This window comes from Haemaphysalis longicornis, unplaced genomic scaffold (assembly GCF_048455015.1).
Source record: "Haemaphysalis longicornis isolate Haplotype H1 unplaced genomic scaffold, Haemaphysalis longicornis Haplotype H1 scaffold_5, whole genome shotgun sequence".
Taxonomy (NCBI): Eukaryota; Metazoa; Arthropoda; class Arachnida; order Ixodida; family Ixodidae; genus Haemaphysalis; species Haemaphysalis longicornis.
In genome coordinates this window covers 29912324-29938929 of record NW_027526385.1, presented here as the reverse complement: position 1 = coordinate 29938929, position 26606 = coordinate 29912324, and the positions used below count along the sequence as shown (strand labels likewise).

Here is a 26606-nt window from a genome sequence, read left to right as displayed (position 1 = left end):
ATTATATTTGCAGACAAAAAGATGCAGTAACTTCGAAAATGGGTAGTGTAAATGACCATTTTTTATAAGCCTCATACGAAAACAAATGACTGCTTTTTTAGTCTTAGGACAAGTGGATGCATAATGCGGGTACTTCAAGGTGCTTTATTGCCTGTGTGCAAACAAAGGAAACTCGGAGTTAAACTCACAGCTCTGGCAAACTCCTCTCTTATGTGGTTTCCACAACCAACATCATGAACGAGATTATAGCCAAACTGCGATGACAGTAATGTGTCAGAAATAAGAAATGAAACCAGGCAAACGGGCAATTAAATAACGGTTACTCTTGGCACTAAGGATGTATGTTCTCACCACACGATTCAGCCACAGAGAGCTTCGGAATTCGGACCCCAGGAATGGGGGTAATATTCTAAGATGCGATTTTTCCACAGTAGAATGTAATCTTGTCTTCAAGCGCCCACAAAACAGGGACGAAAGTAGAAAGAACAAAGACGACACGACGCTAACCTGTTCTTTCTACTTTCGTCCCTGTTTTGTGAGCGCTTCAACCTTCAAGATGAACAGCTACCAACTAGCCCATTTGTCCGTTCTACTGAATGTAATCTTAATTCGAGGCACTTCTTTTGGAAGGGTGGTTTGGTCCCTTACAAGTTATTGTAGGGGCAGGGTGTGGCGTGTCAGCACGTTGAATTACTATTCTGCATTGCACCATAAGTGCCAGCCTTCTACCCATATTGAAACAAAATATCACATGCCAATGGCAGCGCCCTCAAACCAGCCTGCCTGTTTCAATTATCCGAACTGTTCTCGAGTCACATTTGTTGGACGGCATAGCAAAAAGCCCTTTGCTATTACTGGCCTAATTTGTGCAGCCAATACAACACATTAGCAGTATAAAGCTGCATGATGCGAGGCCGGCGCAAAACTTGTTCAAAACTTCATCTTCACGGGCCAAATAAAACTTCAAAAGAAACAGGAAAGCAACCGTGTGAATTCAGGGACAACCGCAACACAGTCGCCAGATTTTGAGCTGCTATTCCATCTTTCCAGCCGTGTTGATCAGGTCAGCTTTCTTTGTACTTACCTGTGGCACTCCCCACGGAAGCTATGCGGCATTCGGTGAACCTGTCACGTTTTTCCAGATGCTTGAACATTCCGAGCATCTTTGTTTTCCCAATTGCTGCAGCATTCCCGTCACCCTCAATACAAGCAAACAAAGCTACACCAACTTACCTAGTGAATTAGCCTGTACGCAGACGAGTGTTCATCATACGTGGCAGAGGTGTGTCCAAAATGCTCATCTGGCTTGTATCAGATGAGCCAATGCCACCCATTTAGCAGTTGAATTAAGCCTCTTTTCATCACAGCTCAGTTTATGCCATATAGCTGCTTCCTCCAAACCACCCAATGTCAGTCTGGGCAGGAGCTGAAATTTGCCCCATGAACTAAGTAGGGATGGGCGAATATAGATTTTGAGGTTCGAAGCGAATTCGAAGCGAATAGTGATTTGGTCGAATAATTTCGAATCGAATAGTTCGAATAGTACACATTGCAAACCTGACTAATGTACACAATTTTTTCTAATAATTAGAACTCACGTAGGCACAACAGCATTGTGTAAAACTATTACCAGTTGAACATTTATTGCAAAATCTTACACACAGCTTTCCTTTGCTGTATTCACAAGTTTTCATGAAGAAATGCCTGTTGCGCCAAATGCTCTAGGTGCAGCAGTTTCCGCCGGCTGCTCATTCACAAGTTTGAGCACCGCCTAGAAACTCGCAGAGTTAAGCGCCGCCTAGAAGCTCCGCTAAAAAAAGAAGTATTGTAGCCACTAGTATCCTCGGCCGTAGCCAAGCAAAGCGCGGGTCTATTCGATTCAGCCTGCACCTCTTGAACCAGCTCACAGCGGTGCAAAGTGGGTTCCGCCATCGGCGGAACCAGCCCTGCACTTTTTTCGTCTGCTTCTGCACCTCCTCGGCAGGAAGTGCAGGCGAAGCCATGAACTCGTCCTGCACCCGTCGGCACCACCGGTGAATCGAACGGCGCGGTTCAGGTGCCGCGAGCTGCACCACTGAAACGAACGGCGAAGTGCCGCACCGCCTGAACTGGTTCACGTGGTGCAGGTGAAACTAATAGACCCGCGGTGGCTGGCCGCCATTTTGAATAGGCTCGCTTAGTGCGGCGTACTGCCGCACTGAGCGAGCCTATTCAAAATGGCGGCATGCCTATTCAAAATGGCGGCCTGTACAAGTCTGCTGGCTTAGTGCCGCTATGTTCAGAGCGGTGTCGTTTCAGTGCCGCCTTTTTTTTTTAACCTAAAGTGTGCTGGCGGCCGAGGGCTTCGTCGAACCTCTAGGCAAGGCAGCAACTCGGCAGTGCCGGCACTGATAACAGAAATGTCCGCGTTGGTGGGTCTTGAGCCAAGCCTGGGGTAACTCTCGGAAAGCTTGACCGAAAGGCTTGGCTTTTAGCTGCCTATTCGGGAGCATCGAATAATTCGAAAATATCGAATACCTGCATTCGGATCGAAGCGAATAACGAATAGAGAGCTATTCGATCGAATATTCGACAATACCGAATATTCGCCCATCTCTAGAACTAAGCTGAGTCTGCAGTGTCGGTTTGCATTTTACTTGTCCATGTAACCAATGCCTGCTCTGTGGCAGCTACTGCCTCACCCCCCTGTGTGATTGCATACACATGGGCACAGCTGTCCTTCCCATTGGTCTGGCTGAGAACATGAGAGTTTCATACCAACATACACTAGAGGGAAATCTGTCACAGCAATTGTGTGCCGTCACAGCTGCTGGAAGTGTTACTCTCTTGTAATATTCCATTCCAAGATACCTAAATACAGTCGTTCACTGTATTAGCTGGAGCAATGCTCCTGCCTTGATACAAGAGAAATTAGCCACCACTACTGCATTGCTCTCAAGTTTAAGGGCTAAATTAAGTCCTAAACATTTGTTTGAACAGTGTTTCTCTGAAATTTTCAAGCTATGCAACACTAAAGTCAAATCTGCTACTCCAGCTAAGCCTGGGGACTACTGTACAAGCTACGCATTTCCGAAGTGATGTAAAATGTTAATTAAACGTGTTCATTTGCTGTGCACCACCTCTAATCGACCTATAGGATACCAAACACTTTTATTTACAAAAAGAATGTACAGAACATAGCTAAGAGAAGATTTTACAATAAAAAAATCGCGGGTCTTGGAAAGAAATATTCACATGGCTGGGGCTCAAACTTGAGGCGTCCATTAAAAACCCACGATCCTAGCCCCCCTAGGTTACCGAGGCAGAACTGCCGAGCCCTTTCAGCAGTTACATTAAAGAATGGAAAGCTATCTACTGCTCTAGGAGAAGCAGTACATTGCGCTGGGTGCGCGCAGGAAATGCCTGGCTTGTACCCACAAATAAACGCAATCTCGCTCCTCTCCTACTTGGCCTGGATTGCAACGCTGCCTTCTTGTAACCCCTTACGACAAACACAACAGGGCAAGGATTCTTTTTTTCTTGTTCAGGTTGCATGAAGCTTTCGTTTCGCCCTCTCGACAACAGTTCTTTCTCCCTCCCTTCTTTTATCTCCCGCCACAATCTCTTCTCTCTGTACCTTTCGTTTCCGCTGGCTGTGGCTCGGGTGCCTCCAGCTCCCTTTTTTGTACTATACTTTTTCTGACAAAGAAGTTGCTTGAAAGCAACACTTTTCTGTTGATTAAAGAATCTTAAAATAGTCTTCAATAAACAATAATTATGGTTTTCGCAGCTACAGGCAACTTTTGAGCTTGTTGGTGAGTCGAGCCAACTAATGATGGAACGTTTCCCAGAGGTATGTGACAGCCCGATCGCTGAAGCACAGCTCATCTAAAAACTAGTGCCAGAATTCCCTCTAGTATATGTTAGTATGAAAATCCATGGCTCACACAAACCCATGCTTGGTATCGATACGAGGCTACTAGAACAAGGAAAACATATTTTTTTGCTAGCTGTACAGTATGACTAAGACTTGCAGATCATGCAACGGATACTGAAACACGGCTTGGGAGCATTTTGAAGCACTAGAAAATTTGCAAAGCAGATCCTGTAGCAAGAATTCTGCACTGAAGGTCTCAACATGTGACCAGCAAACCGGCTTTACCTCTGTCAACACAAACACTGCAACCCAGAGTCGGTACTTTGAAAGTACAACTCCTTCCGGAAGTGACTAGTTGAAATGAGAAGACAACACCAAAAGAAACTGCCTAGAAACTCCTTCTTTATATGTATGCAACATGGTCCAAGCTTCGGGTCCTAGCTCAGGCCAGAAAATTACTCAAAGCCTACAAAAACAAAACAAAAAAAGAAAGAGGAGTAGAGAGAGAGATAGAGACAACACTGAAGCTGCTCTTGACTCCGACAGAGGCTGACGAGAATGGCAGTGGTGCGACTTGAAGCTGCTGCTGCTACCTGCAAAGGGGTTGGAACCACATTACTGCACTGTTGAAGCCACCGAAGTTGGGAGGCAACCTTATTGCACTCCTTTTTACCACTCCAAAGTTAAAAAGAATGGGAACAACTTTTCACATATATTAAACTATTGAGTGGCAGCCTGGAAATTTAAAGGCCAACTGCACTCAAATTTCACCTTGGCGAAATTTATTTTGAATGTACGGTACATACCACCGAACCGACTCGGACATCACTGGTAGCCTGAACAAATGCATTGTTAATCAGTTAGAAATGGTTAAAGGGTGCATGAAGAGAAAAACCAACTTTGTTTAACTTTAAACAGTTAGGCTTCAGTACCTCACTCAGCTCCATTCTGGCCACGAAAGACATTTTTAACTAGTAATTTTTAACTAGTAAAAAAGCAAGAAATACTTGAGAACTTTCAAATTTCATGCCACAGTGACGTGTTATCGACGCGAGTGACGTCATATGGGGCAGCACTAAAAACATAATTGTCAGTGTGTTGAGCGCACGTTAGCATTCAATTGATTCGGTCAAACGGAACTAGCGGCCCCACTACAATCGTCCAGTCATGTGTCCTGGTGATTGATTAGTTCGGCCGCCGTCAATCGCCCAAACAAGACTTTGTGACATAGAAAAGTTGCGGCCAACTGGCTAGCGAGTCGCCACAGCTCCACACGTTTTCTTTAATATCGCCGTTATTTTTTCGAAGTTTGCGATGAAATCGGTATCATTTTTATCAGGACAAAGCAGCCTTTCTAAGGAACCAAATTTGTATTTTGTCTTCATGGCCCCTTTAAAATAGCTCTGTCAAAGGTGATGCTGCACCTGCCGGCAGATTGCGCAAAGAGCCATGAAGCGGAAGCGACATGCCAGCTGGCCAGGTGCTTGGTCCTTTGGCTGTCATAGCCAATGCGCGCAGGTTTGCTCCAGCCAGCCGGCCGCTTGCTTGCCAGCTGCAATGTCACTTCAGCCTGGCCGTAATGGCCGCACTGTTCTCGATTTCAGTTTCAAAATCGCCAATTTTTGCTTGTCATTTGCGCCTTGCACGCACGTATTTCAGCCGTCATATTTTGTATCTTGCAGTCTTTTCAGGCAGACTATGCAAGAATGGAGTTTTCAAGAGGTCAAAACTTTCAGTGCAGTTGGCCTTTAATGACATGTCTGCCTTGGTTAGCAATTGGTTACGTGAATGGTAAAGTTTTCATCTCATGAGGCACATTTTGCTACGATTTTGGCGACTTTAATTTCCAAACCACTGATTGGTTAACCTCTGCGTATTTCACGCAACCTCTGGGCTGCTTTAAATGGAACCCCATTCCGGTGCCATACTGAACATACAATGTGGCACAATATTGCAACCTACTACTTAAACTGCTTCACAAACCAAAAAATAAGTTGCCACAGTTCGTATCAAAGAGCTCTCACATTCAACCAAATTTTTAGCACTGAATGCAGAGCTACATCCACCAAAATGTTTTATTATTAAGCAATTGTAGAAAATTTACAGTCCGCTTATTTATAAATGAATGATGCTTAAACTCACCGCCCCCCAAAACTATCAGGGTGACATGAATTCCATATTGTTGTGTGTAAAGCAGGAAAAGGGGTACGGTACCCCTTTTCCTGACATTGTGATTTAAGGTACCGTACCTTAAATCCCAAGGTCAGTATTTTGTACCTATGGGCAGCCATGTATGAGGAAAGTTAGAAACCTCACCTAGAACACACCTTACAGCATTCATTTTGTTTGTTTTAAACCCTGACAACCAAAGTTCAAAGTAGAGCTCATGATCCTGACCGTCTCATCAGCCAGACCGGTCAGGTACTGTGAGCTACGTGCAGAGCATACCCCTGATAAAGGCCGATATTACAGCACACAGTTATCACAAAGGAGTGCTCCACAAGCAGCAATGCACCTACCAGGGTGCACACATATCGAAAGGGCAAAAGTGCCTAAAAGTGCCAAGCAGTGTAGAGCGCTTATAACATGTTTCGGGAGCCAAGAAAATCTGCACTATAAGCGGTACTGCACTATAAATAAAACATGCACAAATCCACCACACCGTAACCTACCTTCCAATCATACTTTATTTATGATCACTCAAACGAAGGCCTCTTTAAAAGCAGAGGCACGGTCTTTATTTTGCCTTGTCTTTCTTTTTTTTTTTTTCGCATCAGCCGTTGCTGCAGGGTCTTACAAACCACGAGGACGGCTTTCATTGTCTTGTGCTGCATTTTAAGGGAGCACAGCTGCGTTTCTAAGTGTCTATGAACGAACGCTGCGGGACAACGTGATAAGAATGCAAGCAGAATTTTTTTTTTTTCGCCCGAACTTGCATTCGTGATGCCAAAGGCAGTTGCTTATCAGCACAACATAGAGGTAGGGGAAACATCTGGCATCACAGCTCACTATCCCCAGATGTTTCAAAAGTATACCTGCCAGGTTTGCCGGGATGGCATTAGGGGGGGAGGATAGTAGCAACAACAGAATGCGTAACTTTCCACACATTTTTTTTATTTACTCACAAGATAGCAGGAGATGAACTGTTTCTTTGCCCACACTACAAACAAGCTACACCATTACAACGTTTGACGTTGCTAACGCCGCCCTTTTCAGAAAGTCCTGGAAATAGAAGTGCAAGCGCAATACAAAACAGCAGGAACTGAACTGTTTTGTTGTTTCGTCTAAACTAACAACAAACTACACCACTGGAGACTTGCTAAATCTCCAGAACGGCCATGCTCGTGCGTAAATGAAAGCGGCGGCGGCGCTGCGTTTCTATAAACACTAAACACTAAACTAACAATGGGACGAACAGGTTCACCGTCTGCGCATGGCCGAGTACGCTTTTTAAGCACCCTTCACTGATAATGATGCGAACTGGTGTCAGGTTGGATTGTCAGGTATACCTCCGACGCGTTGTGGCCATACTGGGAAAAGGATTGAGCCGAAGACGCGTGCGTTTTCGGGAGATTTTTGTTTCGGTCGTACAATCGTACGAAACCATGAAAATTCGGGAAACCTGGCAGGTATGGAAAAGTGAGAAGGTGGCTGCTTATCTGCACCACATTCTAATAGAAACAACTTACCGCACACGGGGGGGAGGCTCGCTATCTTCTGCGGTGCGTTAAGCAAGTGCAGTTGTCATCATCACATGAGTGCGAAAAGAACACGCGAACCAAAGGGCGCCTATTTTTTTCTTTTGTGTTGAAGTTAGAGAGCAGGAAGCGCGCACTGCGTCAGAGGGATGATTCTGTTGGTTTTTTTTCTTTCTCACGACCCTAAAACGATGTACCAGCTGCGTTGGTCAATCAGTGGACATGCCAAAAAACTCGCACTACAAACGGTATTGTGCTTCAGCCAACCGCATCGTGAGTGGTACGCTTACGCATTGAGCTCATGGGATGCAAACCAGTGGTCACAAAACCCCGCGTTACATACGGTCCCACATTATAAGTGGTTACACAATAAATGGTCTACATTGTACGCGCTTAAAAAGTACAGGTGGCATCGTAAGTAATTGGAACAAGAATTTGTAAACATCACAAAATATTTGCCTTACTGCCTTTATGACAGCCATCACCAGTTTACAGGAAGTGTTTTCTATTATAGAGGACTCTTATAAATGCACACCAGTGGAGCCAGACAGTTTCCAAAGAAGAAATTCCTGTAAAGTTATAAGACCGTGTTCCAATTTACTTTTGATGGCACCTGTACATGCACCACACGTATATATATGTCAAAACTGCCCACAAATCTGCTATCGAATGATCACACCTTCATGCTGGGCATCCCTTGATAAAAGGCAGTGACTATTGTAATCCCCAACTAATGTCACCATCACTTTGTTCTCCTGAGAAGAGGATTGAGAAGGGTTTCTGATTTTTTTCTGCTTCTACAGGCGCAATGACGACAACGGTACGAAAGATTACAACGAACGTACAAAAAAGGCAGTGCAATCACGGTGCCCACCTGTCTCTTGATGATCTCAAAAGACGAATTACGAGCACCCCAATGAGTGCCGCCGCGGCCGCTCCAACACCGGCACCAACCCAAGCCGAAGGCTCAGCCGACGCCAGACGACTGCGGGACGAAAGTAGGACAGCACCAGCAGGGAAGGCGGGGGTTAAAAACGCGCCACAGTTGTCTGGACAAAATCCCAGACCAAATGCCACACGCTGAAGGATGCCAGAAAGGTAGACTGCGATTAAGAGCAACTCGGTCAAGACCAACTCTATGGTGAAGACGAACAACACCCTTGCTCTCTCGTAACGTCCACAATGCAAAAAACGTCAGCTTAAAACGAATTTCTGATAATACGGACAAATTTTCACAGCCTCTTCGAGTTGATCTTAATGGGCGTCCACTATACTTTAGCGTCCATGTGGTTTGGCCGCAGATAAATCCACAGATAAATCTATCATAAGCAGGGACCATGCCTCAACAACTCGTGCAAGCTGCAGATAATGTAGGAAGAATTGGTTCCAAAGTGCTGGCTTCCATTGAGGTTGTCCTTTGTACAGAGCTGTCCTCGATGAAACAAAAGCCCCCTCTAAAAAGACCACAATGTAGCTTACTTCAATACAAAAAAAGAGACATAACCACCCAAATAAACAAGGAATACAAAATATAAACAGAGCCCCAGGCCAGCGATAGGTCTCCTTATCCTTACTAGCTAAGCCCTAGCACCATCATGGAAGACTGCTTTTCCGAGCCAAAGGTTTCACTAGCTTCTATCGATTACAACATCACTTTTGAGCGTCACAGATGTAGCAGCAGAACAAGGCTATCTGCTTTGCATGGTAGGAGTGTGCAGCAAATTGTCAGGTATTGGTCAAGTATTTGAAGTCTCAAATATACATACACTTTGTAAGACACTGCGAACAATGCTATATGGACACAAATTACGCTCTTTGGTAACAATAACACGCATGCATTGGCAGTCATTGCAAGCGATGCTATATGAACACAAATTATGCCTTTCTTTCCCCTTTTTTAAGCACACACATAAGAGGACAGAAAAAAAAAAAACGCACGCTCTAGTGAATAGATGGGTGCGTATGTGTAAACGTATGCCATTCTATGTACATGTATGTGTATATGTGTATGTATATATTGTATTTTGAGAACCGGTTACTTATGCTCTTGTTCATATGCTGTTTTTACGCTACAGTAACTCACACATCCTTTTTTTTTGGAAGATCGCAAATACTTGTTTGTATAAATCTGTGTACTCCGAAAGCTGCGTGAAAAATAGCTTAATAATTTGAGAAACGTGCCGAACAAATTAAATGGGGGAAGATCTTGGGCTTCATCAAGCCAAACAAATTAAATGGAGGGGAGTTCTTGGACTTCACAAAGGTGAAAAATTAAATACGGGAGAAATTGTAAGGATTCATCAAGCAAACAAATTAAACGGGGGGAAGATTGTGGGCTTCATCAAGACGAACAAATGGCTTCATTAAGCCGAAAAAATTAAACGGTGACAGTTCTGGGGCTTCCAGCCGAACAAATTATAAATGAGGGGAGTCCTTGGGCTCATCAAGCCACAAATGTGCAGCTTTTCCCCCCGTTTTTTCCCTCTCTCTTTTAGAAGAAAACAATGAAGATTTGATTTGATTTGATCTGACTTAATACACCGCGCTTCTAGTTCTTCCACGTGACACATTAGGAGATGAGCTCCAAAGAATGCCATGCCCCCGCCAAACACTTGAAAGGCGTGTCGCTAGACGTTTACAAAGACGGTCCACCCACCTGGTGTACCGTGATAGCCACGGTGCCATCGGCCGCACCAGCAGGACATGCACCAACCGCCGGAGGCTCCTGCATGGGGTCACGCTACTACGTGAAGAACACGGTCAGGGGAGAGGCACGTCTACTAACTTGGCACGCTAACACTGCCCCTGAACGCTCTTCAAACGGGTTATTACGACAAAACACAGGTTTGGTTCATTAAAATGACCGCTTTGTACTGATAACAGCGATGCCACTTTCATCCCAAATTCCAAAACATAATCTAAGTACTATTAAAGGAGTACTGACACGAAATTTCTCGCTTTCAGTTTTTATGCTGTAAAGAATACCTATTGGTCCAGTAATTACGAAAATCGAACCGAAGGCCGTCAGCCGCCAACACAGAATTAATTATACAGTTAAACCTCGATGTAACAAACTTCAATGTAACGAACCACGGAATTTTTCGTAACTTCAAGTGTATGCACACCATGTATTTTCACCCTCTGTGTAACGAAGTCCCGTTTGCGGGAATTTCAATGTAACGAAGTTTCATGGAGAACTAGGCACGAAAATTAAGTTGTAGAGGTATATTTTGGGAGACGCAAGCGCCGAAATGGTGTCTCAATAAAACGCGAACGGCAACATGGGCCGCCCAATGCCACGGATGCAGCAAGCCACGGGTCTGTGAGTGAGCACCTTGCCTACAAACTGCGTGGTGTGCATACACGGCTGGCGCACTGTTTCTGTTTCTGACGGAGTTTAATCGTCTCCGCGGGCATCAGCGTGAACCGCATGGAGCGTTTTCTCCCCGCAAAAACTCAAAACGCGCCCCGCAAGCCACAGGTGCGCTGACGCAGCCGCGGAGACCATCCGCGCTACATGGGTAGCTCCAGCGACCGCTTCCAACCGCTCGCTGAAACGCAACTCGAGGGTCAAACGAGAGGGGCACGCGAGAAAAAAAAAAGCGGATAACGTTGATGAAATTTTCACAGTAAAACGTCATGCGCGCCACTTACGAAAGCACCCATCAAACATCCTCCGCGGTGGTAAGCTTAATCGCCTCTTGTGGGGCCGCCGCATGTCGCCGTTTTGCCCTTCGTTCGCTCATGTTTGTTGGGTTTCATCGTTCCAGCAATCATTTGTGAAGCTTTATGAGCCTTGAGCGCGCATTTTTTACACACCTGCGTCCGCAATTGCGCGCCGGCAGCAGCTTCTCCAGGAAGTGACTCGCGCTGCATGCGGCAGTGGGAGGAGCCTGACCAGTTTCGCCAATGGGGAGCCGCGCACGCTATGGCGGGAGCTTCGAAGCGCTCGGGCATGCCGAGGATATTTGATGGGCGCTTTCGTAAGCGGCGTGTATGACGCTTTACAGCCCACGTTATCCACTTTTTTTCGCTCATGCCCTTCTCGTTTGCCCCTCGAGTTGCGTTTCAGCGAGCAGAAGCCGTCGCTGGAGTTACTCACATCGCGCAGGTTGTCTCCGCGGCTGCGTCAGCGCGCCTGTGGCTTGCGGGGCGCGCTTTTGCGGGGAGAAAACGCTCCATGCAGTTCACTCTGATGCCCGCGTAGACGATTAAGCTCCGATAGAAACTGAAAGAGTGCGCCAGCCGTGTACGCGTGCCACGTTTTCTTTTGCAGGAAATGCTTCACGGGATGAACACTTCATTAAAACTGCGAATTTCAATGTAGCGAAATTTCAATGTAACGAAGTAAATTACGAATTTTACCGACTTCGTTACATCGAGGTTTAACTGTAGCACGTTTATTGAAACCAGTTTCAAATTTGGTTGCCGCGCGGGAAAATGGCCGTTCGAAGGCCAGTCTGCAAACGGCCAGCCTTACGTCACGGTCTCACCCGTGACGTCAGGGATGTTCGCTGCATCGTCTGCTACGATTGCACATGGTCTGCACTCGCCCGCACAGTCGACATGTCGTCTGAATCGTTAGACTCGGATGAGTCGCTGCCACCCGACAGACAGAACAACTTTATTTGGCCAAGCGATTAGGCCGGCGATGTCTTCGCCGTCATCCGTTTTTTAATATCACTGCCGCTCGAACCGGAGCAGACCGTAATAGCAACAGCTTGTCGCCACTCTTATAATCAATCGGATCGCGAGAAAGAAGTTCCACATGCGAGAAAGTAGATGTTAGTGTGGTGAAAAATTGTGCTAGGGGTTGTTATCAGCGCTGAATTTAAAAGTGGCGTTCAGATATTTGTCGCGATGGTAAGCCTACGCTGACCGGCAGCGGAGGTTCGGCGCTCCGACCCAGCACTGCTGGCACCGCGGTGCGGCGAGCGGCCTAAAGATGGCGCCACCTGCACGCTAGAATCAAAACAGGCCGCGGCAGATGTCTTGGTCACCGATCGCTGAAACGGAAATTATCGCCAAAATAAAGCTCCATATGCGAAAAAGGGGATGATAGTGAGGTGAAAAGTTGTGTAAGGGATGGTCATTTGCAGTTGTACAGATACCAGCGATCAAGTAGTCGCCACGATACTAAACCTAAAGTTCCCAACACCCAAGGTGACCCAAGCAACCAGGAGCCCACTGGCTTGGGCGACAGTTCTTGCGGCCGCTGCCGCGCACGAACTCAGTCCACGTTTAGCGCTGCATGTCGTCGCGTGGAAAATAATGCATCTTGGCGTCGTCGTCGATTTGCTCGGACAGGCTTCCACGAGCAGTACTTCGCATTCCGCGAGCTTGCCATAGCACAACTTGGGCGAGCTCGGCGACGCGCACCGCCGCGTGGACGCGGTGCCCGTCGACATCGCGCACCGCGCAGTTTTCGGCACCAGTGCAAGGGAACACCATGCGCCGGCCACAAACTCAAGAGCACAGACGTCGAACACGCAAAGTTTACAAGCATTGCTCACACAGCTACGCCCACGTCTCCTGCCCAAACGAATACCACCGACAACAGCAGCGCAGGATATCGTTTCCGGTTCCGAAAACGACTATATGACGTCACCCTGAACCGGCCAGACACGCAGCCGATGTTTCGTCACGCCGAAAGCAATTTCACTAGTGCTGCCAATTTGTGGAAGCTCGCGGCCTGGACAATCAAAATCGATTTTAGATATGATTCCGGCCTCGGATCGCTGCAAAAAGTTCTGTGAGGCACCTGTACAAACTACTGAAGCCAATTATATCATTTTTTAGGCGTCAAAATTTGGTGTCAGTTCTCCTTTAAGAGACATGATAATCACGATGATGACGATCGTTGGATTTTATGGTGCAAGGCCAACTGGGGCAAAGAGTGCCAAAACAGTGGGTAGATATGGGAGATGAAGACTAAATAAAATTGCACAACAAGAACAAAAGTTAAATCAGTCAAAGACAATGAGGATGGCTGGTGTATAAAGCCAGGTTGTGATTATGCATGGTATAAAATTAGGTCTAAGAGTTTCACTTTAGTTAAATATTTACAAACACGCTTGATAGAAAACATGGGATCATCAGGCGGGAAAAACACTGGGTGTAGTGGGATGTGTTGTCCGTAAAGTTGGGCGAAGTGTTTGAGTCGTGTTGTGCCAACTGCTTTGCATTGAAGTAGTACGTGAAGCACAAACATGCCCTCTCCACACCTGCTGCTACACAGGGGTCTGGGAGATCTCGTGGGCAGGTGGGAGTATGTTGCATGTGTGTGGCCTATCCGTAATCTAGCTAAGGTAACGTCAGTGTGTCTGCTGTGTGTGTCAGTGGTGTATGCTCCCAAGAGTGGCTTTATTGTGTGCGGTTTGTTGTCTCTCTGTTCACTCCAGTGTGCTTGCAATGATTTGCGACAGTGTTGTCTGATGTGTGACTTGAGGTCAGTGCAAGGCACTGTTCTTATGTCAACTGTACAGTTGAACCCCTTTATAAGAGACACGTACCGGGGAGCAGTTTCTGTCTCTTATATAAGATGTCTCTTATAAGCAGGGTGCCATGTTTTTACCAACTGATCAACCCATAGTTCAATGTGGGCACCGTATGACCAAAATAAGCTCAAAAGAACGCTACAGCATGTTGAAAAAGGTTCATTCTAATTAATGTTTGGCCCAAGCATTTATGAAACTTTGTTTGCTTCATGACTGTATTTACACTGTTTTTTACAACCAATTCTACAAGCTTTTTTTCCTTTCCTTATTTGTGGAAGATGAATCGTAGATGTTGAGTTCACAAGCCTGATCAATAGCCAGAGCGCACAGCTTCTTCCGCTGTGTGTTCAGGCTATTCATTACGCTTGCAGGACTCAACATCTGCAGTGCTTCTTGATTGGGAGCTACGCGAGTGGGAGAGCCCGCATGTGCGATCGCGCTCCATTCAATGGACGGCAGTAAGCTTCAACCACTTCTGTAAGTTGCATTTTCATTGGCAGGGCTTCTCATTGTCATTTCATAGCTGACTGAACCACTTTGTGTTTGCTGAAGTTATAATAAATAGCGACTGCAGGTGTCTGTCGTCCACCTGTGCTTCCAGGATGGAAGCAACTGCAATTAGTGACTGATGGCACTGCGTCTGAAGTTAAAATGTCTGTTACAAGCGAGCTTATTGATTAAACTTCAAGGATGACTTGTCCCTTATAACCAATCTTCTACATCCGATGTCTGTTATAAAAGAGGTCGATTTAATGGGAGAGATAGGGCAGCCAACCATGTGGGTGAATAGTGTCTCTTATACCCATTTGTCTCTTACATCAGTGTCTCTTATAACGAGGTTCAACTGTACTTGCAGGTGCAGCAGCAGTGGCCATTTGATCTGCGGTCTCATATAGATGAAGCAGGGGGGTCTAGTCCACTGTACGAGCCTGATTTGAAGGCCCGGGCCCGGCCTGAGCCCGCCTTATGAAGACTAAGCCTGAACTGGGCCCGCAACACCTAGCCCAGGCCTGGCCCGTGCTCAGGCATCCATAAGTGAGCCTGGCCCGGGCCCGGTCATTTATTTTTAAACCTAGGGAGGTTTAAAAATGACCAGGCCCAGGTTTAGATGCTGAAGGAAATTTGTTTACTACATTTGGCCGAGTGTCTTCGTAGCGGGCAATCAGACAGAGCATCTAGTCTGTACAGCACATGCTGAATAGAAATGAAAAAATTTAGGGTTAAGTAGTGCACGTACTTAAGCTTCCACCATCTTCAGCTCGCATCAGATCGGCGTAACAATAGCTCGTATTCTTACATCAGACACCATGACCTTTGATGACCAGATTATTGGCATGGTCACGTTATTGTCTCGGCCACAAGTCGGTATGCTGAAATTTTTGATGCCGCAATTCAATCAACGAGTATGTATATGCATAGTGTTTTACCTGCAGTGATTGCTCAGCGGTGCTGTTTCTCTAGCATGCGAGTTCGATTTCCAGCCGCAGCAGCTGCACTTCGATGGGTGCAACATGTAAAACGCACGTGTACATAGGCATAGGTGCAGAGTGCCAGGCTATCTGAATGAATCTCTTCCCCGCTACAGCATGCTTTGTAATCATACCTTTGGTATGTTATATCCCAAAATATAGATCCTCCTGATGCAGTACATGAAATTCCATTAGGATAAGGATACAGCGACTATCAGACCTACCCGAACACGTTTTTAGAAAAATGCGTACAACATCAAGAAGCACGCGGAAATGAACTTGGAACATTCCACTTAATGCTCTTTTCAACGCTTCACGTTGTAAATATTAATGGCCAGGGCCATGAATTCAGGCCCGAGCACAGCCCGGCTTTTGGGTCAGCCCGGCACTGTGCAGTGCTCTAGCAGCGACTCTTCAAGCCCCTTTTCGGCAATTTCTCTACGACTTCGCAGGACATTGTTTGTGCAAGTGAAGGCCGTGGACCGAAGCTGCCGCCAAGAAACACGACTCTGCGACTGCAGTGTCGCCTTTAGTCCCGTTTGATCGCACCATTTGAAAGCCACCATGCGGTTTTATTAAAACACCGATAACTGTGTTTTTATTGTTCCCTCCATTGCGTCACTGCTAATATCGTGTAGCAGGTACTTTGAAAGTTCCTCACAGTTTCTAGCATCTTTTTGTTTTTTGGTTAAAAGAACATCTTTGGTAGCTGGAACAGGGCAGAGTGGGTTGCCAAAGGCTGGCTCTTTCAAATTGAAAAAGGTGATCTTCGTATTCACAGCCAGTTCAAGTTGCCCATTTCTGTTATTTACTTGAATGCACTTCACTTATCGGTACAATAAAACTTGCTAGGGTTATCTTTTCAGTGTAGTGGCCACTCGTGCTGTAATATGTTTCTGGAAATTCAAGCCACTTCCCCTGTCACTTTTCCTGTAGCCTAGCAGCTATGGGAGGGGCAGCGTTGCATTAGCAGTCTCCAAATTGTGATTTATAATGAACTAAAGTGGTGATCGAAACTAAGCTCCGCACATTTACTAACCTGTCTTAAAAGTCAGACAGCATGAACAAAAGCCGATTTTCGAGACAATGTAGTTCCTGTAGAAGCCCTAGGAAACTCAAACTGTCCACAGCGGCCCAAGAATGCACATGCAGCACCAATATACCGTATTTATTCGAATATAGGTCGACCTTTTTTTTCCGAAAATGTGCTTAAAAATTGAGGGTCGACCTATAATCGTGACCGAAGAACCTCGACCTATAGTCGTGATCAAAAATGGCGAGCGCACCGAGCGATCCGTTTCTCCGTCGCGCCCGGCGCTCCTCAATTTGAGGCGGCTGCGCGGAGCATCTAGAACAAAGACAGGCAAGAAAATAAAGGCAAAAATAACAAAACAATCAGCGTAAGAAAACCACCCACAGTCACTGCCGGCTATCGCGCATTACCTGTGGCCGAACCGCACGAGTGAGCTTACGTACTGGCTAGAGAGCCAGATTGGCTTGGCTTGGTGACTTCGGAGCCGCGGTAGCGGCTAGCGCGAGGTGGGGGTAAAGGTGACTTTCGCCACCTAGCGTAGCCACCTCGTGAACGGAACGGCGTTGCCTGCTTCGCTCGCTGTCTCTACTATCTCCGGTTCTCCGTTTCATGCGATGCGCTTTCTTTGTGTTTGCTTCGTTGTGATTTCCGCACACAATGTTTTTCTCGTACGCATTTCGCGATGTCACGTCAGACTTTAAGCGCCGGGTGATCCTGTTTGCTGAGAACTTGAACAACTGCGCCGCTCAGCGAGAGTTAGTCGTTAATGAAAAGCAGATCAGGGGATGGCGGAAACAGCGGGACGAACTTTTTGCTTGTAGGGGACTGCGTCGTGCGTTTCGTGGTGGGAGGCACGATGCTCTCGAGAAAAAACTCCGGCTGCACGTGGAAGAGGAGCGTGCGAAAGGACACCGAGTGTCCTGCGAAGATATTCAGACCAAAGCTCAACAGTTAGCGCTGCGAGGCGGGATTGGCCGTTCAGCCTTCAAAGCCAGTCGGGGGCGGGGGTGGGTAATGAACTGCGGCGCATGCGGCGCAAGTTCCGACGACGGCGCAGTGTGTGGCTCCGACCAGTGAGGTGACCGCGTTGTAAATAAATGGGAGTTTTAAAAAGTTTCCTCAAGTTTTTTTAAAAAAAAAATGGGTCGACCTATAATCGAATACAGTCTACGCTCGTTACAGCGGATCCGGCAACAACGGACTTTCGGTTACAACAGACCATTTCTGTTGGTTTGTCTGGTACCCATGCATTTTAAATGCAGTCCACTCCGCTCACAACGGACCCGGCTAGAGCAGACTATCGGCTACAACAGACTAAATTTTAGGCGAAAATTGTTTCGACTGAACGTTTACAGTGGACTTCCGCGGGGCCGGCGCCCGGTGTGCTTTTTCGTTTATTTTGGCAAGAAAACTATTATGTCTGGCAACATTGCTGACAGCCGGGTCGTTGGCGCAGCCAAGCCAAGCAGTGGCTTTTTTTTTGTGCGACCAGCGGCATGAGCGGCATGAGCGGCAGGGTAGCTGATTTCACTTTCGGATAAATTAAGCGTAATTAACGCTGTTGAACACAAGAAAAAACAGGCTGACATCGCCAGAAGTACAGGCCTGTCTAAGCACAGTGTCCGCTGTACCGTCAAGAACAAGGCCGCTGCCGATAAACGCGACTCCGGTGAGATTGAAAACAGGGCAATCGAATACTCGAAGTGGTGCACTCGGAGGCGAGTCTGCCCTCGTCAGTTTTTTTATGTAATAAAAAACTCGGGTTAAGTGAAGTTCGGCTTTTATTATTCCTACGCATGCGTCGTTCCCGTTCCGTTCGGTGAAAAAGGTAAGAAATGCTTCAAGTAGGGGTTGTTCCCCATCCATTGTGTGTAATCTGCTGTTAGCCGTGCGCAGTCCAACTGGTCTAACTTTCGATTTTACAGCTGACCGTCATGAGATTATTTTATTACATCTGTTTCAATGACCAGAATAAAATCGCTAAAAATGTGGAATCTGCCTTGAGGGAACGTCAGGCAGCGATCCGATTTGTTTGACGAACGGTTTCGGGAAAACCTGCCTCGTCGTGAGGGGATTTAAAAGAGCCTAGCTAATGCTGATAGGCACGACTGATGTTTTATAGCTGGTTTATAATTGCGCCTGGATATATTCTTGCATTATTTGCTCAGCTCATCTTGCGTCTTTACACGCTTGACCACATGCGCTAGGCCTTTTCGAAGTGCCGGTGCTAAGTTTTGGAAACGGTGTTTACGCGATTCTTTGCCCTCGCGCGAACACTGTGCAGAGGTGCTGCAGGCGTATAGAAAGAACAAAGTGTATGTACTATGCATGCAATATCGGTCAAAGTACCCACTGTAGGGCTCATAGCCCCCCCTTCCCCCCCTTGTCGGATAGTGCATACTTCGGCTACAGCGGACGTTTTGTTCCGGATTCAGAGGGTCCGTTGTAACGGGCGTAGACTGTATATTATTTTTTTTTCGGCGACTTCAATTTTTAGGGGGTCGACCTATATTCGTGCTCGACCTATTTTCGAATAAATACGGTACATCCCGTTGTACAAAACGCTCTTTTGACTGGAAAATTTTGCTTTAAGGGCAGACACTACTCTTAAAACCGCTTCCTAAACTCTGTGCAACTTGTCAGACTTGCTCCTTTTTTCCCATCGATTTCAAATATGCTACTATGTTTGAGTCAGTTAATTAGTTCCCAGGATAATTAGAGATAATCAGCCATTTTTGGAGGACCAATAGACAAAACAGTGTTAATCATTGAGCTGTAATCTTAATATTTCTCAATACTATCAATACTATGAATGCAATAAGGAAATTGGTTTAATGATGAATCGCTTGGAAATAATTTTACAGCTCATTAAACTTTGGTGTTTGAAATGGGCATGTGAAATGGTTCCTTGCCACTGGTGCCGGCAAAGTTGAATGAGCTGTAAAATTAGTTGCACGCAGTCCATCAAGAAACGGCTCCATTTATTGCATTCACCGGGATTCATGGTATTGGAAACGATAAAAATTGCAGTTTTATGACTAACACTGTTTTGCCCATTGCTCGTCCATATATGGCTGATTACCTCTATTTATCTTGGGAACTAATTGACTTACTCAAAAAGTAATGGCATACTTGAAATCAGTGGAAAAAAGAAGCAAGGCTGGCAAGTTTCACAGAGTTTACTCAAAAATTAGGAAGAGCTGTTTTAAGAGCCATGTTTCCCTTTAAGGCCAACTGCACTCAAAATTTCGACGGCGCGGAATCACTGTTCCTGCATAGTATGACTAAAAAGACCGCGATGTACGAAGTATGACGCCTAAAATGTGCGTAATTACGCCGCAAGCGACCAGCAAAAACCCACGACTTTGAAAATGAAACTGGGCAAAACGTGGCCATTGCGGGCAGGCGGAAGTGACGTATCAGCCGTCGGCGCGAGCGGCCAGACGGCCTGGCCCATGGAGGTAAGAAAGGTTGCCTGGCTTGATGGCTTGAGCTGTGCGGACGGGCCAACGCGGCCGGCTCTGCCAGGAGAGTGTGAGTGCACGCGTGCAAGGGTGTGGGAGGCGCGGGGAAAAGCGAGCGCTTGTCCCGCAAGCACGACACTATTCGTGCGCTCCGACAGCACCACACCACGTAGGCATGATGTCGCGACGACACACGAAAAGAAGAGAACCGTACGGTTAACGAAGCCTCTTCGGAGCCATGAGAGCTAGGCGTGCTGGCGCGAAATACGAGTTTCCAGGATTCTCCCGCTGCGAGGCAGGCCGATCGGCCTGGACGGCTGGCATGTCACTTCCGCTAAATGGCTGTTTGCGCGACACGCCAGCAGGTGCTTTGTCGTCTGCAAGGGCGTTCTTTTGAGTGCCTGAAACTGAATAACCACGCATTGCACAGAGCTACCAGTCGCGTCGCAGTAGTTCCAGGGGTGGAAGCAGGGTCTAGCTTTTTGGAGCAGGCACGGGAGCAGCAAAAGTCTTACTTTGGAGCAGCTTTGGAGCAGCAAGAATCCCATTTTGGAGCAGGTTTGGAGCAGTTTAGGGGATATTTCGGAGCACTTTTGGAGCACACTGACGGCTTTAAATAATGCGGCTGAGTGCACTTTTAAGAGCAACTAATTCAAAAACTGCATGAAAAATAGAATTGGCCAGAATTATTTAGCAGGAGCGCAATAAATCAAATAGGAGCTGGCACCTTTACTCGGGACTGAAACCTGCTTTTTGCCAATTCCTTTAAATGTAGCGACTTTTTGGCTTTAATTTGTATAATCATCAACACTATGTTACAAACGGTGGCTGCTTTTTAAAATTTTTTGGTAAAGTAGTTTCGAGCTAAAACAATCGCGTGCAGTGCGCCGCCCCGCTGCCGCCGTCGCCGCAACCGCGAAATCAGGCGTCGCGAACGTGCCCTACCTGCGCGGCACTCGCCGAGCGCGCATCGTCTCTCATCGATAGGCCCCAACACGAAGACGGGCGCCGTACAATATGATGCCGTATTCGCAGCAAGCTGCCGCCGCCGCGTCGACCGAGAAGGCAGGCATCATAGGCAGGCAAAGGCAGGCAGCGAACGAAGACGGCAATTTCACGACGCCTCATTTCGTGGTAGACGCGAAGGCGAAAGCGGGCACGGCATCCCATCAAGACGCCCGCTTTTGCGGTCGAGTCGGGCCTCGTCGGCGCGCGAACGAGTATACGGCGGCTGTGTGGCGCGCTGCACGCAACTGTTTTAGCTCCACACCACTTCTTTCATTAAAGCAGCGCTAAAAATTCGGCTTCAAATGAACTTCTGATGCAAAAGGGCCGTTATTAACAGCGGAGCTGTGGTTACTGGCCGTGCGCGCCGAAAACTCCGAAAACTGCGCAGAAAACTCCAACCGAGGAACGCTAACGCGCACGTGTCCCGCAGCTCTCGACCTGACTCGACAGCGGAAAGGAAAGTGATAGCGGCCGCCACAACACTAGAGGAGCGTGCGCATGCGCACAGTGTCGTATAAGAGCCCTTCGCACGGAAGCTCGCGTCGTCGTGCGCATGCGCTCAGTATCGTACAATAGCCCACGCGCGCAGCGGCTTCGCAGTTCTCGGTTCGTGCAAGTCCCGAAAAATTAGACTTCAATCACCAAAAACTACTGATGCGAAGGATGTGCGAAGGGGTCGTTCGTCTTACTTCGAGCAGCTGCAAATTCCAGAGGCCATGCCTCAAGTTATAACACTAGATAACATTTTTTACTCATGCTGGTGACAGCCTTCCGGGAAAGCCGCGGCGATAACAACGTTGCGATAAACTCCACAAGGGAACCACGACTGCACTGAACCAACTGAACTGCCGGGGCTATGGATGCGGCTGCGTCTATTATGATAGATAGATAGATATGATATACTGTTGCCGTTCCCTTTTAAACGGGTGATCGACGGGAAATCCAGCGCTCCGGAAAGCCAGCGCTCAGTGTTGCCCAGACGATGACAAGACTCGGCTAAATTTGGCGTTGTATGCTCTCAATTGACAATAATCGCGCAAATTGCCGTTTATGCGCAGCTTGGTGCAGCAAGGCAAATCGGCGCACAATGGCGCAATTGGCGCAGCAGTTCCACCCCTGAGTTCTCATGGTACCTACTACACATTTCGAAGGCATTTAGCCACGGTGAAATTTGAGTGCAGTTGGCCTTTAAACCCCCAAAAGCAAATGTGACAAGCAGAGGTGCGTAAGAGGGCCACTCACGGGTAGGCGGCCATGGTGGCGAGCTTGACGTAGACATCCCTGGGTGGCGCCACAAGGCAGGAGAATGTCTGCGGAGCGGGCAGGTCGTGCCGCCGGCAGAACTCGGCTGGCTGCACGGGGTAGTCCTGCCGCACACTCGGCCGGTCACTCTTGGACGCCACCACCAGGACTGGCACCGAGCTTCCCGCAAGGTGCTTCTGCACGAGGAGCAAGGGTACGCGAGAGGACTTCTACAACGACCATTTTTCAAAAAAGGAGGTGGCGCTCAGTCACTATTGGAAACCGTCTTGGGACATGGTTGACCCTTTCAGGGTCAAATTTTTTTTTCCTAATTCCGACCCTCATGGTAGATTTTTTCTATTGCTGATATAAATTCTTCGGACGAATGTATTTCGAGAAAAAAGTCTTGTAATTTTTTTAGGGTGACCATAAAGTGACAAAAAAATCGTTTGTGTTATTAGATACGCGTGGTTTATTCACAAGTAACATAAAAAAAATTCAAAGAAAGTTTCGCACATTTTTTTCTGTTCATTTGACAACTAAATTCTGAATAATTGCACTTCTTACAAACCTGCTGTTATGCATTTGAAAGGGTTTCTTAGAAACTATTAGCTACAATTCCTTGTATAACAATGCTAAATGCGTCCAGTTGCTCAAGAGAAAAAACGGATTTTGCGGAAGCACCAAAAATCGGCCATTTTCCTGCTGTAACGAGAGAGTTAACGATACTTTTGGCATGAATCATCTGCACTTGCACCATTATGCATCTATTTTGCAGATATAAGGTGCCACGGTTAAACTCTCACCGTTTTTCAGTGGGGTACTGCAAAGAAACTACACCGGAGAACCTAAAGATGAAGAGTGGTTGGGAGTACCCACAAACGGCCTGGCTGTGCACAGGCTTGCACTGAGAGTAAGTGCAGGCCTTTGCCGAGCATTCGGGCATTGGAAGGGACCTCAAAAATTAAAGCCGTTCCACTCAATGTGAAAGCTGTTGGCAGTGCAGAGCAGTGATTCACCATAATAGGCTGTAGCGCCATTATCCACACACTACCACACATCAATCTCTTCGCCGCCCTGTCTCGCTCCTCTTTTGATGAATGGAACAGAGGTTTGTCCAATGCAATTCAAATTTCCCGCCTTCGCAGTGCTCGCACGGCCCCTGCCTGAAACTGTGACACCGGGAGTTCTGTACTTTTTGTGCTTGCTTTTCATCCCGCGCATGCGCGCCTAACTGCGCAGTTTGGAACGTGCTATTTTTTTCTTGCACTGCCACTCGTTTTCGCTTAGTAAAAACCAACCTAACGAGCGTTCCTAACTTAATAAGCGCGGGCGCTGCCGGTCAAATACGTATATTTTGCCTCAAACCTCAAACGTACCTGCAGTTTTCTTTGAGCTAAACAACAGGAATTTGTATGAGAAGCGCAGGCAGTTCACAAGTTCGGAACGGTTATGACTACAGACATTGTTTTGCCGTCGAAGCCTCTGTGGGACGCCGCTACGACAATATGCCAGGCTCTACTTGGGTCCGTTACCTCGCTGTGCTGCCCGATTACGGCAGTCACTTGACATCTTAGAAAGTTACACTTTACAGCGAGCTACGACGACACTTAAAAGGATGCGGTTAAGGATGCTCTGCACTTAAAAGGATGCGGAAGAGGTTGCCGAGCAGCGGGGGCTCTCACCAGGTAGGCCCTGGCGACGTGCTCAAAGGAGCGCGGATTGCTGGCGTCGAACAGAAGGCACACCGCATCGCAGCTCAGCTCGGGGGCCACCGCCGTGTCGTGCTGCCCAAAGAGGTCCACCTCGTGGAGCTGCGCAGAGCACAAGGATGTTCCGCCATCATTTCCATGAACAGAGGAGAACACACAGTTAACACTGCAACTGAAACAACTTCCACGGATCAATGAAAAAGAATAAAGTTTCCTACCCCTCAGACAATGAGGTTTTTGGAGAACCAAACAGGGAAGTGACAATTTACACTGAAATCGGGAACATTTATCTGTCGCCTTTATGTGATCTGATAGATCACTCACACTTCGACGGCTCTGTAAAATGCATCGCCTTTTAGTGCACTGGCCGATTCTGTGGGAATGTAACTAACCGTACAGATCCACGGCATAGCTTGGTGGATTTAAGAACTGCGGTTATAACAAATGAATTCAGCATGGCGATCAAGTCCGATACAAGTGGGCTCAACTGCAGATGCAAAGATATTGTAGACTTCTACTCCGTAACGTGCCCCCCGTGATAAAGTTGATTGTGAGTGGGCTCAATAGTACAGTACCGGTCAAAAGTTCCCAGGCCGCAGCGACTGAGCCAGGGCAGCTGCAGCCCAGTATCGGCTGCAGCTGCACTAACAGCTTCGCAGACACTAGCCAGTTGCGGGGATAAATGAGGGTGAGGAGAAATACTGTTTTTGAGTGGGCAACAGCAACAAAGCGAAGTGCAGTTGATGGACGGTGGTCTGCAATTTCTCCGAGCATGGTTGCTATGGCCTGGGAACTTTTGACCAAGACTGCACACGCAGACACCACGACTTTGACGCATGCAATGTTCCCCCCTCCTCGTAACCTCCTCCTCTCGATCCAGCGACAGAGCACAGACTGCGTGATGTTCCCCCCACTCTCCCCTCTCCCTTCCCTCCTCCTCTCACCAGCAGGTACTTGTCCTGGCCGTAGACGACGATCTGGTCCACGGCGTACTTGGAGCCAGGGTGGCCCGGGGGCGGGCTCTGCTCCAGGCTGCAGCCCAGGAGGCCGCGTAAGAAGCACGTCTTGCCCGCGTCCTGGGGCCCCAGCACTCGGCAGTGGAGCACCTGCCGCGTGCTCTGCCGCTGCTGCTGCGACTCCAGCTGCTTCTCGCTCGTCACTGGGGGGAACGGGAGGGGCGGTCATCAACTCATCAGGCGGTGACAGCAGCGTACAATAACTTGGCATGCACCAACATTTACTCATTGCAGCAGTTTAGGATTGTTCGGCATGCTGGCAGTGCATGACAACAGACTTAGCCTACACCAATGTTTACTCTGCAATCGGCGTAGTTTAGGATTGTCCGACATCCACCGTGTTTATTGTGGAAGGAGTGAGACAGGAGGAGAAGAGTGCAAGAGGTGGACGGGAGACGACAGAGGCATTTATGTGGCAGGAATGGCAAAGGAATGTCATCTTGTGACGACATTTGCAATAAAGTGAGCAGATACGTGGGGAATTTTTTTGAGGGCGAAAACTGTGCGTCAGAATAAAATGGAGCAAATCCTTCTGACAGCATGGTGTAAACTTAAAGTCATATACCTTACGCTGTTCCCACAGATAAAGCCATCATGCTATGAGGAAGCAATCTAGGATCAATCAGGTGCAATAACTCACACCTTTGAAAGGGATAACATCCCACTCACCTTGGACAGCGGACAACTGGTTCTCATCACTGGCCCCAATGTAGCCGAGATACGCGAGGCACTCTAACGTCTTGTGCACGTCCAATGCCGTCGTCAACCTGCACGCGCAACCGCGCATTAAGCATGCCTTATTACTCAGGCTTCATTTCTGCTGTCATTAGAAAAACACGACGCAGGGACTTAGTAATTCTGGCTGTTAATTTATCGAAGGGCTAGATCCAGCACATCGGGCTCATAAAACCCACAATTCCAACCTTTGTATTCGCATTCTGTAGCACTCTTTTGAGCGCGAGGCACAAGACGAGGTACTCACGCCCAGTGCGCCAGGTAGCCACGTAGCGTGAGCCAGCCGGCCTCGTTAGTAGCCACGGTGCCCACCAGGTCGGTGCCCCACGGCTGCGTTGGGCACACGGCAAACAGACTGGCCAGCTCCGACGGCGACAAGCAGCCATCCACATCCTGAAAACACCGCGAAAGGCATCAGCAAGGGACATGTAACTTCAGCGATTACAAAGTCTCACACCATTAGATGTACTCAAAGCGAGATCCAGACTTATCAAGAAAGAAAAAAAAAACTGGCTGACAATTATGATACTTTCTAGAGTGAAATCTGAGCACAGTGCGAACTGCAGTCTTCTCGGTGACGTCGCATAGCTGCTGCATCTCGAGAAGTGAGCGTATGATCAGCACATACACGACGGTACAGGCTACTCTGGCGTTATCTTGCAGCGAGTTGCCACCAAGGACTCTCACATTTTCGCCATACTTTCCTGCTCCCTCTATCCTGTTTATCTTCGGTGCCCTCTTCGTTCATGGTTACGACGACGCCGACGGCAACGCGAGACCACAGGGGTGGGCGCTTAAGGGGGGACGTGGCTTTCAAAATCAACTTTTTTATTTCTTTGTGGATTTTGATGAAAATTGGCACAGCAACTGGAAATG

The 26606-nt window shown here is 47.6% G+C and overlaps 1 protein-coding gene across 3 annotated transcripts in view; it reads right to left on the bottom strand.

Moving 5' to 3' along the window:
- Positions 1 to 4241: 4241 nt before the first annotated feature.
- Miro (mitochondrial Rho GTPase) overlaps positions 4242 to 26606 on the bottom strand; it is a 49000-nt gene continuing 26635 nt past the window's right edge. The window contains exons 12-19 of one of the 3 annotated variants that reach the window (XM_077670044.1): positions 25978 to 26123; positions 25665 to 25762; positions 24924 to 25138; positions 23953 to 24081; positions 22268 to 22464; positions 10211 to 10297; positions 8429 to 8539; positions 4242 to 4449 (exon numbers count right to left, since the gene is read on the bottom strand). In XM_077670044.1, the coding sequence (XP_077526170.1) occupies positions 4446 to 4449; positions 8429 to 8539; positions 10211 to 10297; positions 22268 to 22464; positions 23953 to 24081; positions 24924 to 25138; positions 25665 to 25762; positions 25978 to 26123 (987 nt within the window). In that variant the 3' untranslated portion in view covers positions 4242 to 4445. The remainder of the gene's footprint in view (positions 4450 to 8428; positions 8540 to 10210; positions 10298 to 22267; positions 22465 to 23952; positions 24082 to 24923; positions 25139 to 25664; positions 25763 to 25977; positions 26124 to 26606) is intronic. The other 2 variants (XM_077670045.1, XM_077670046.1) reach the window with 2 other exon arrangements.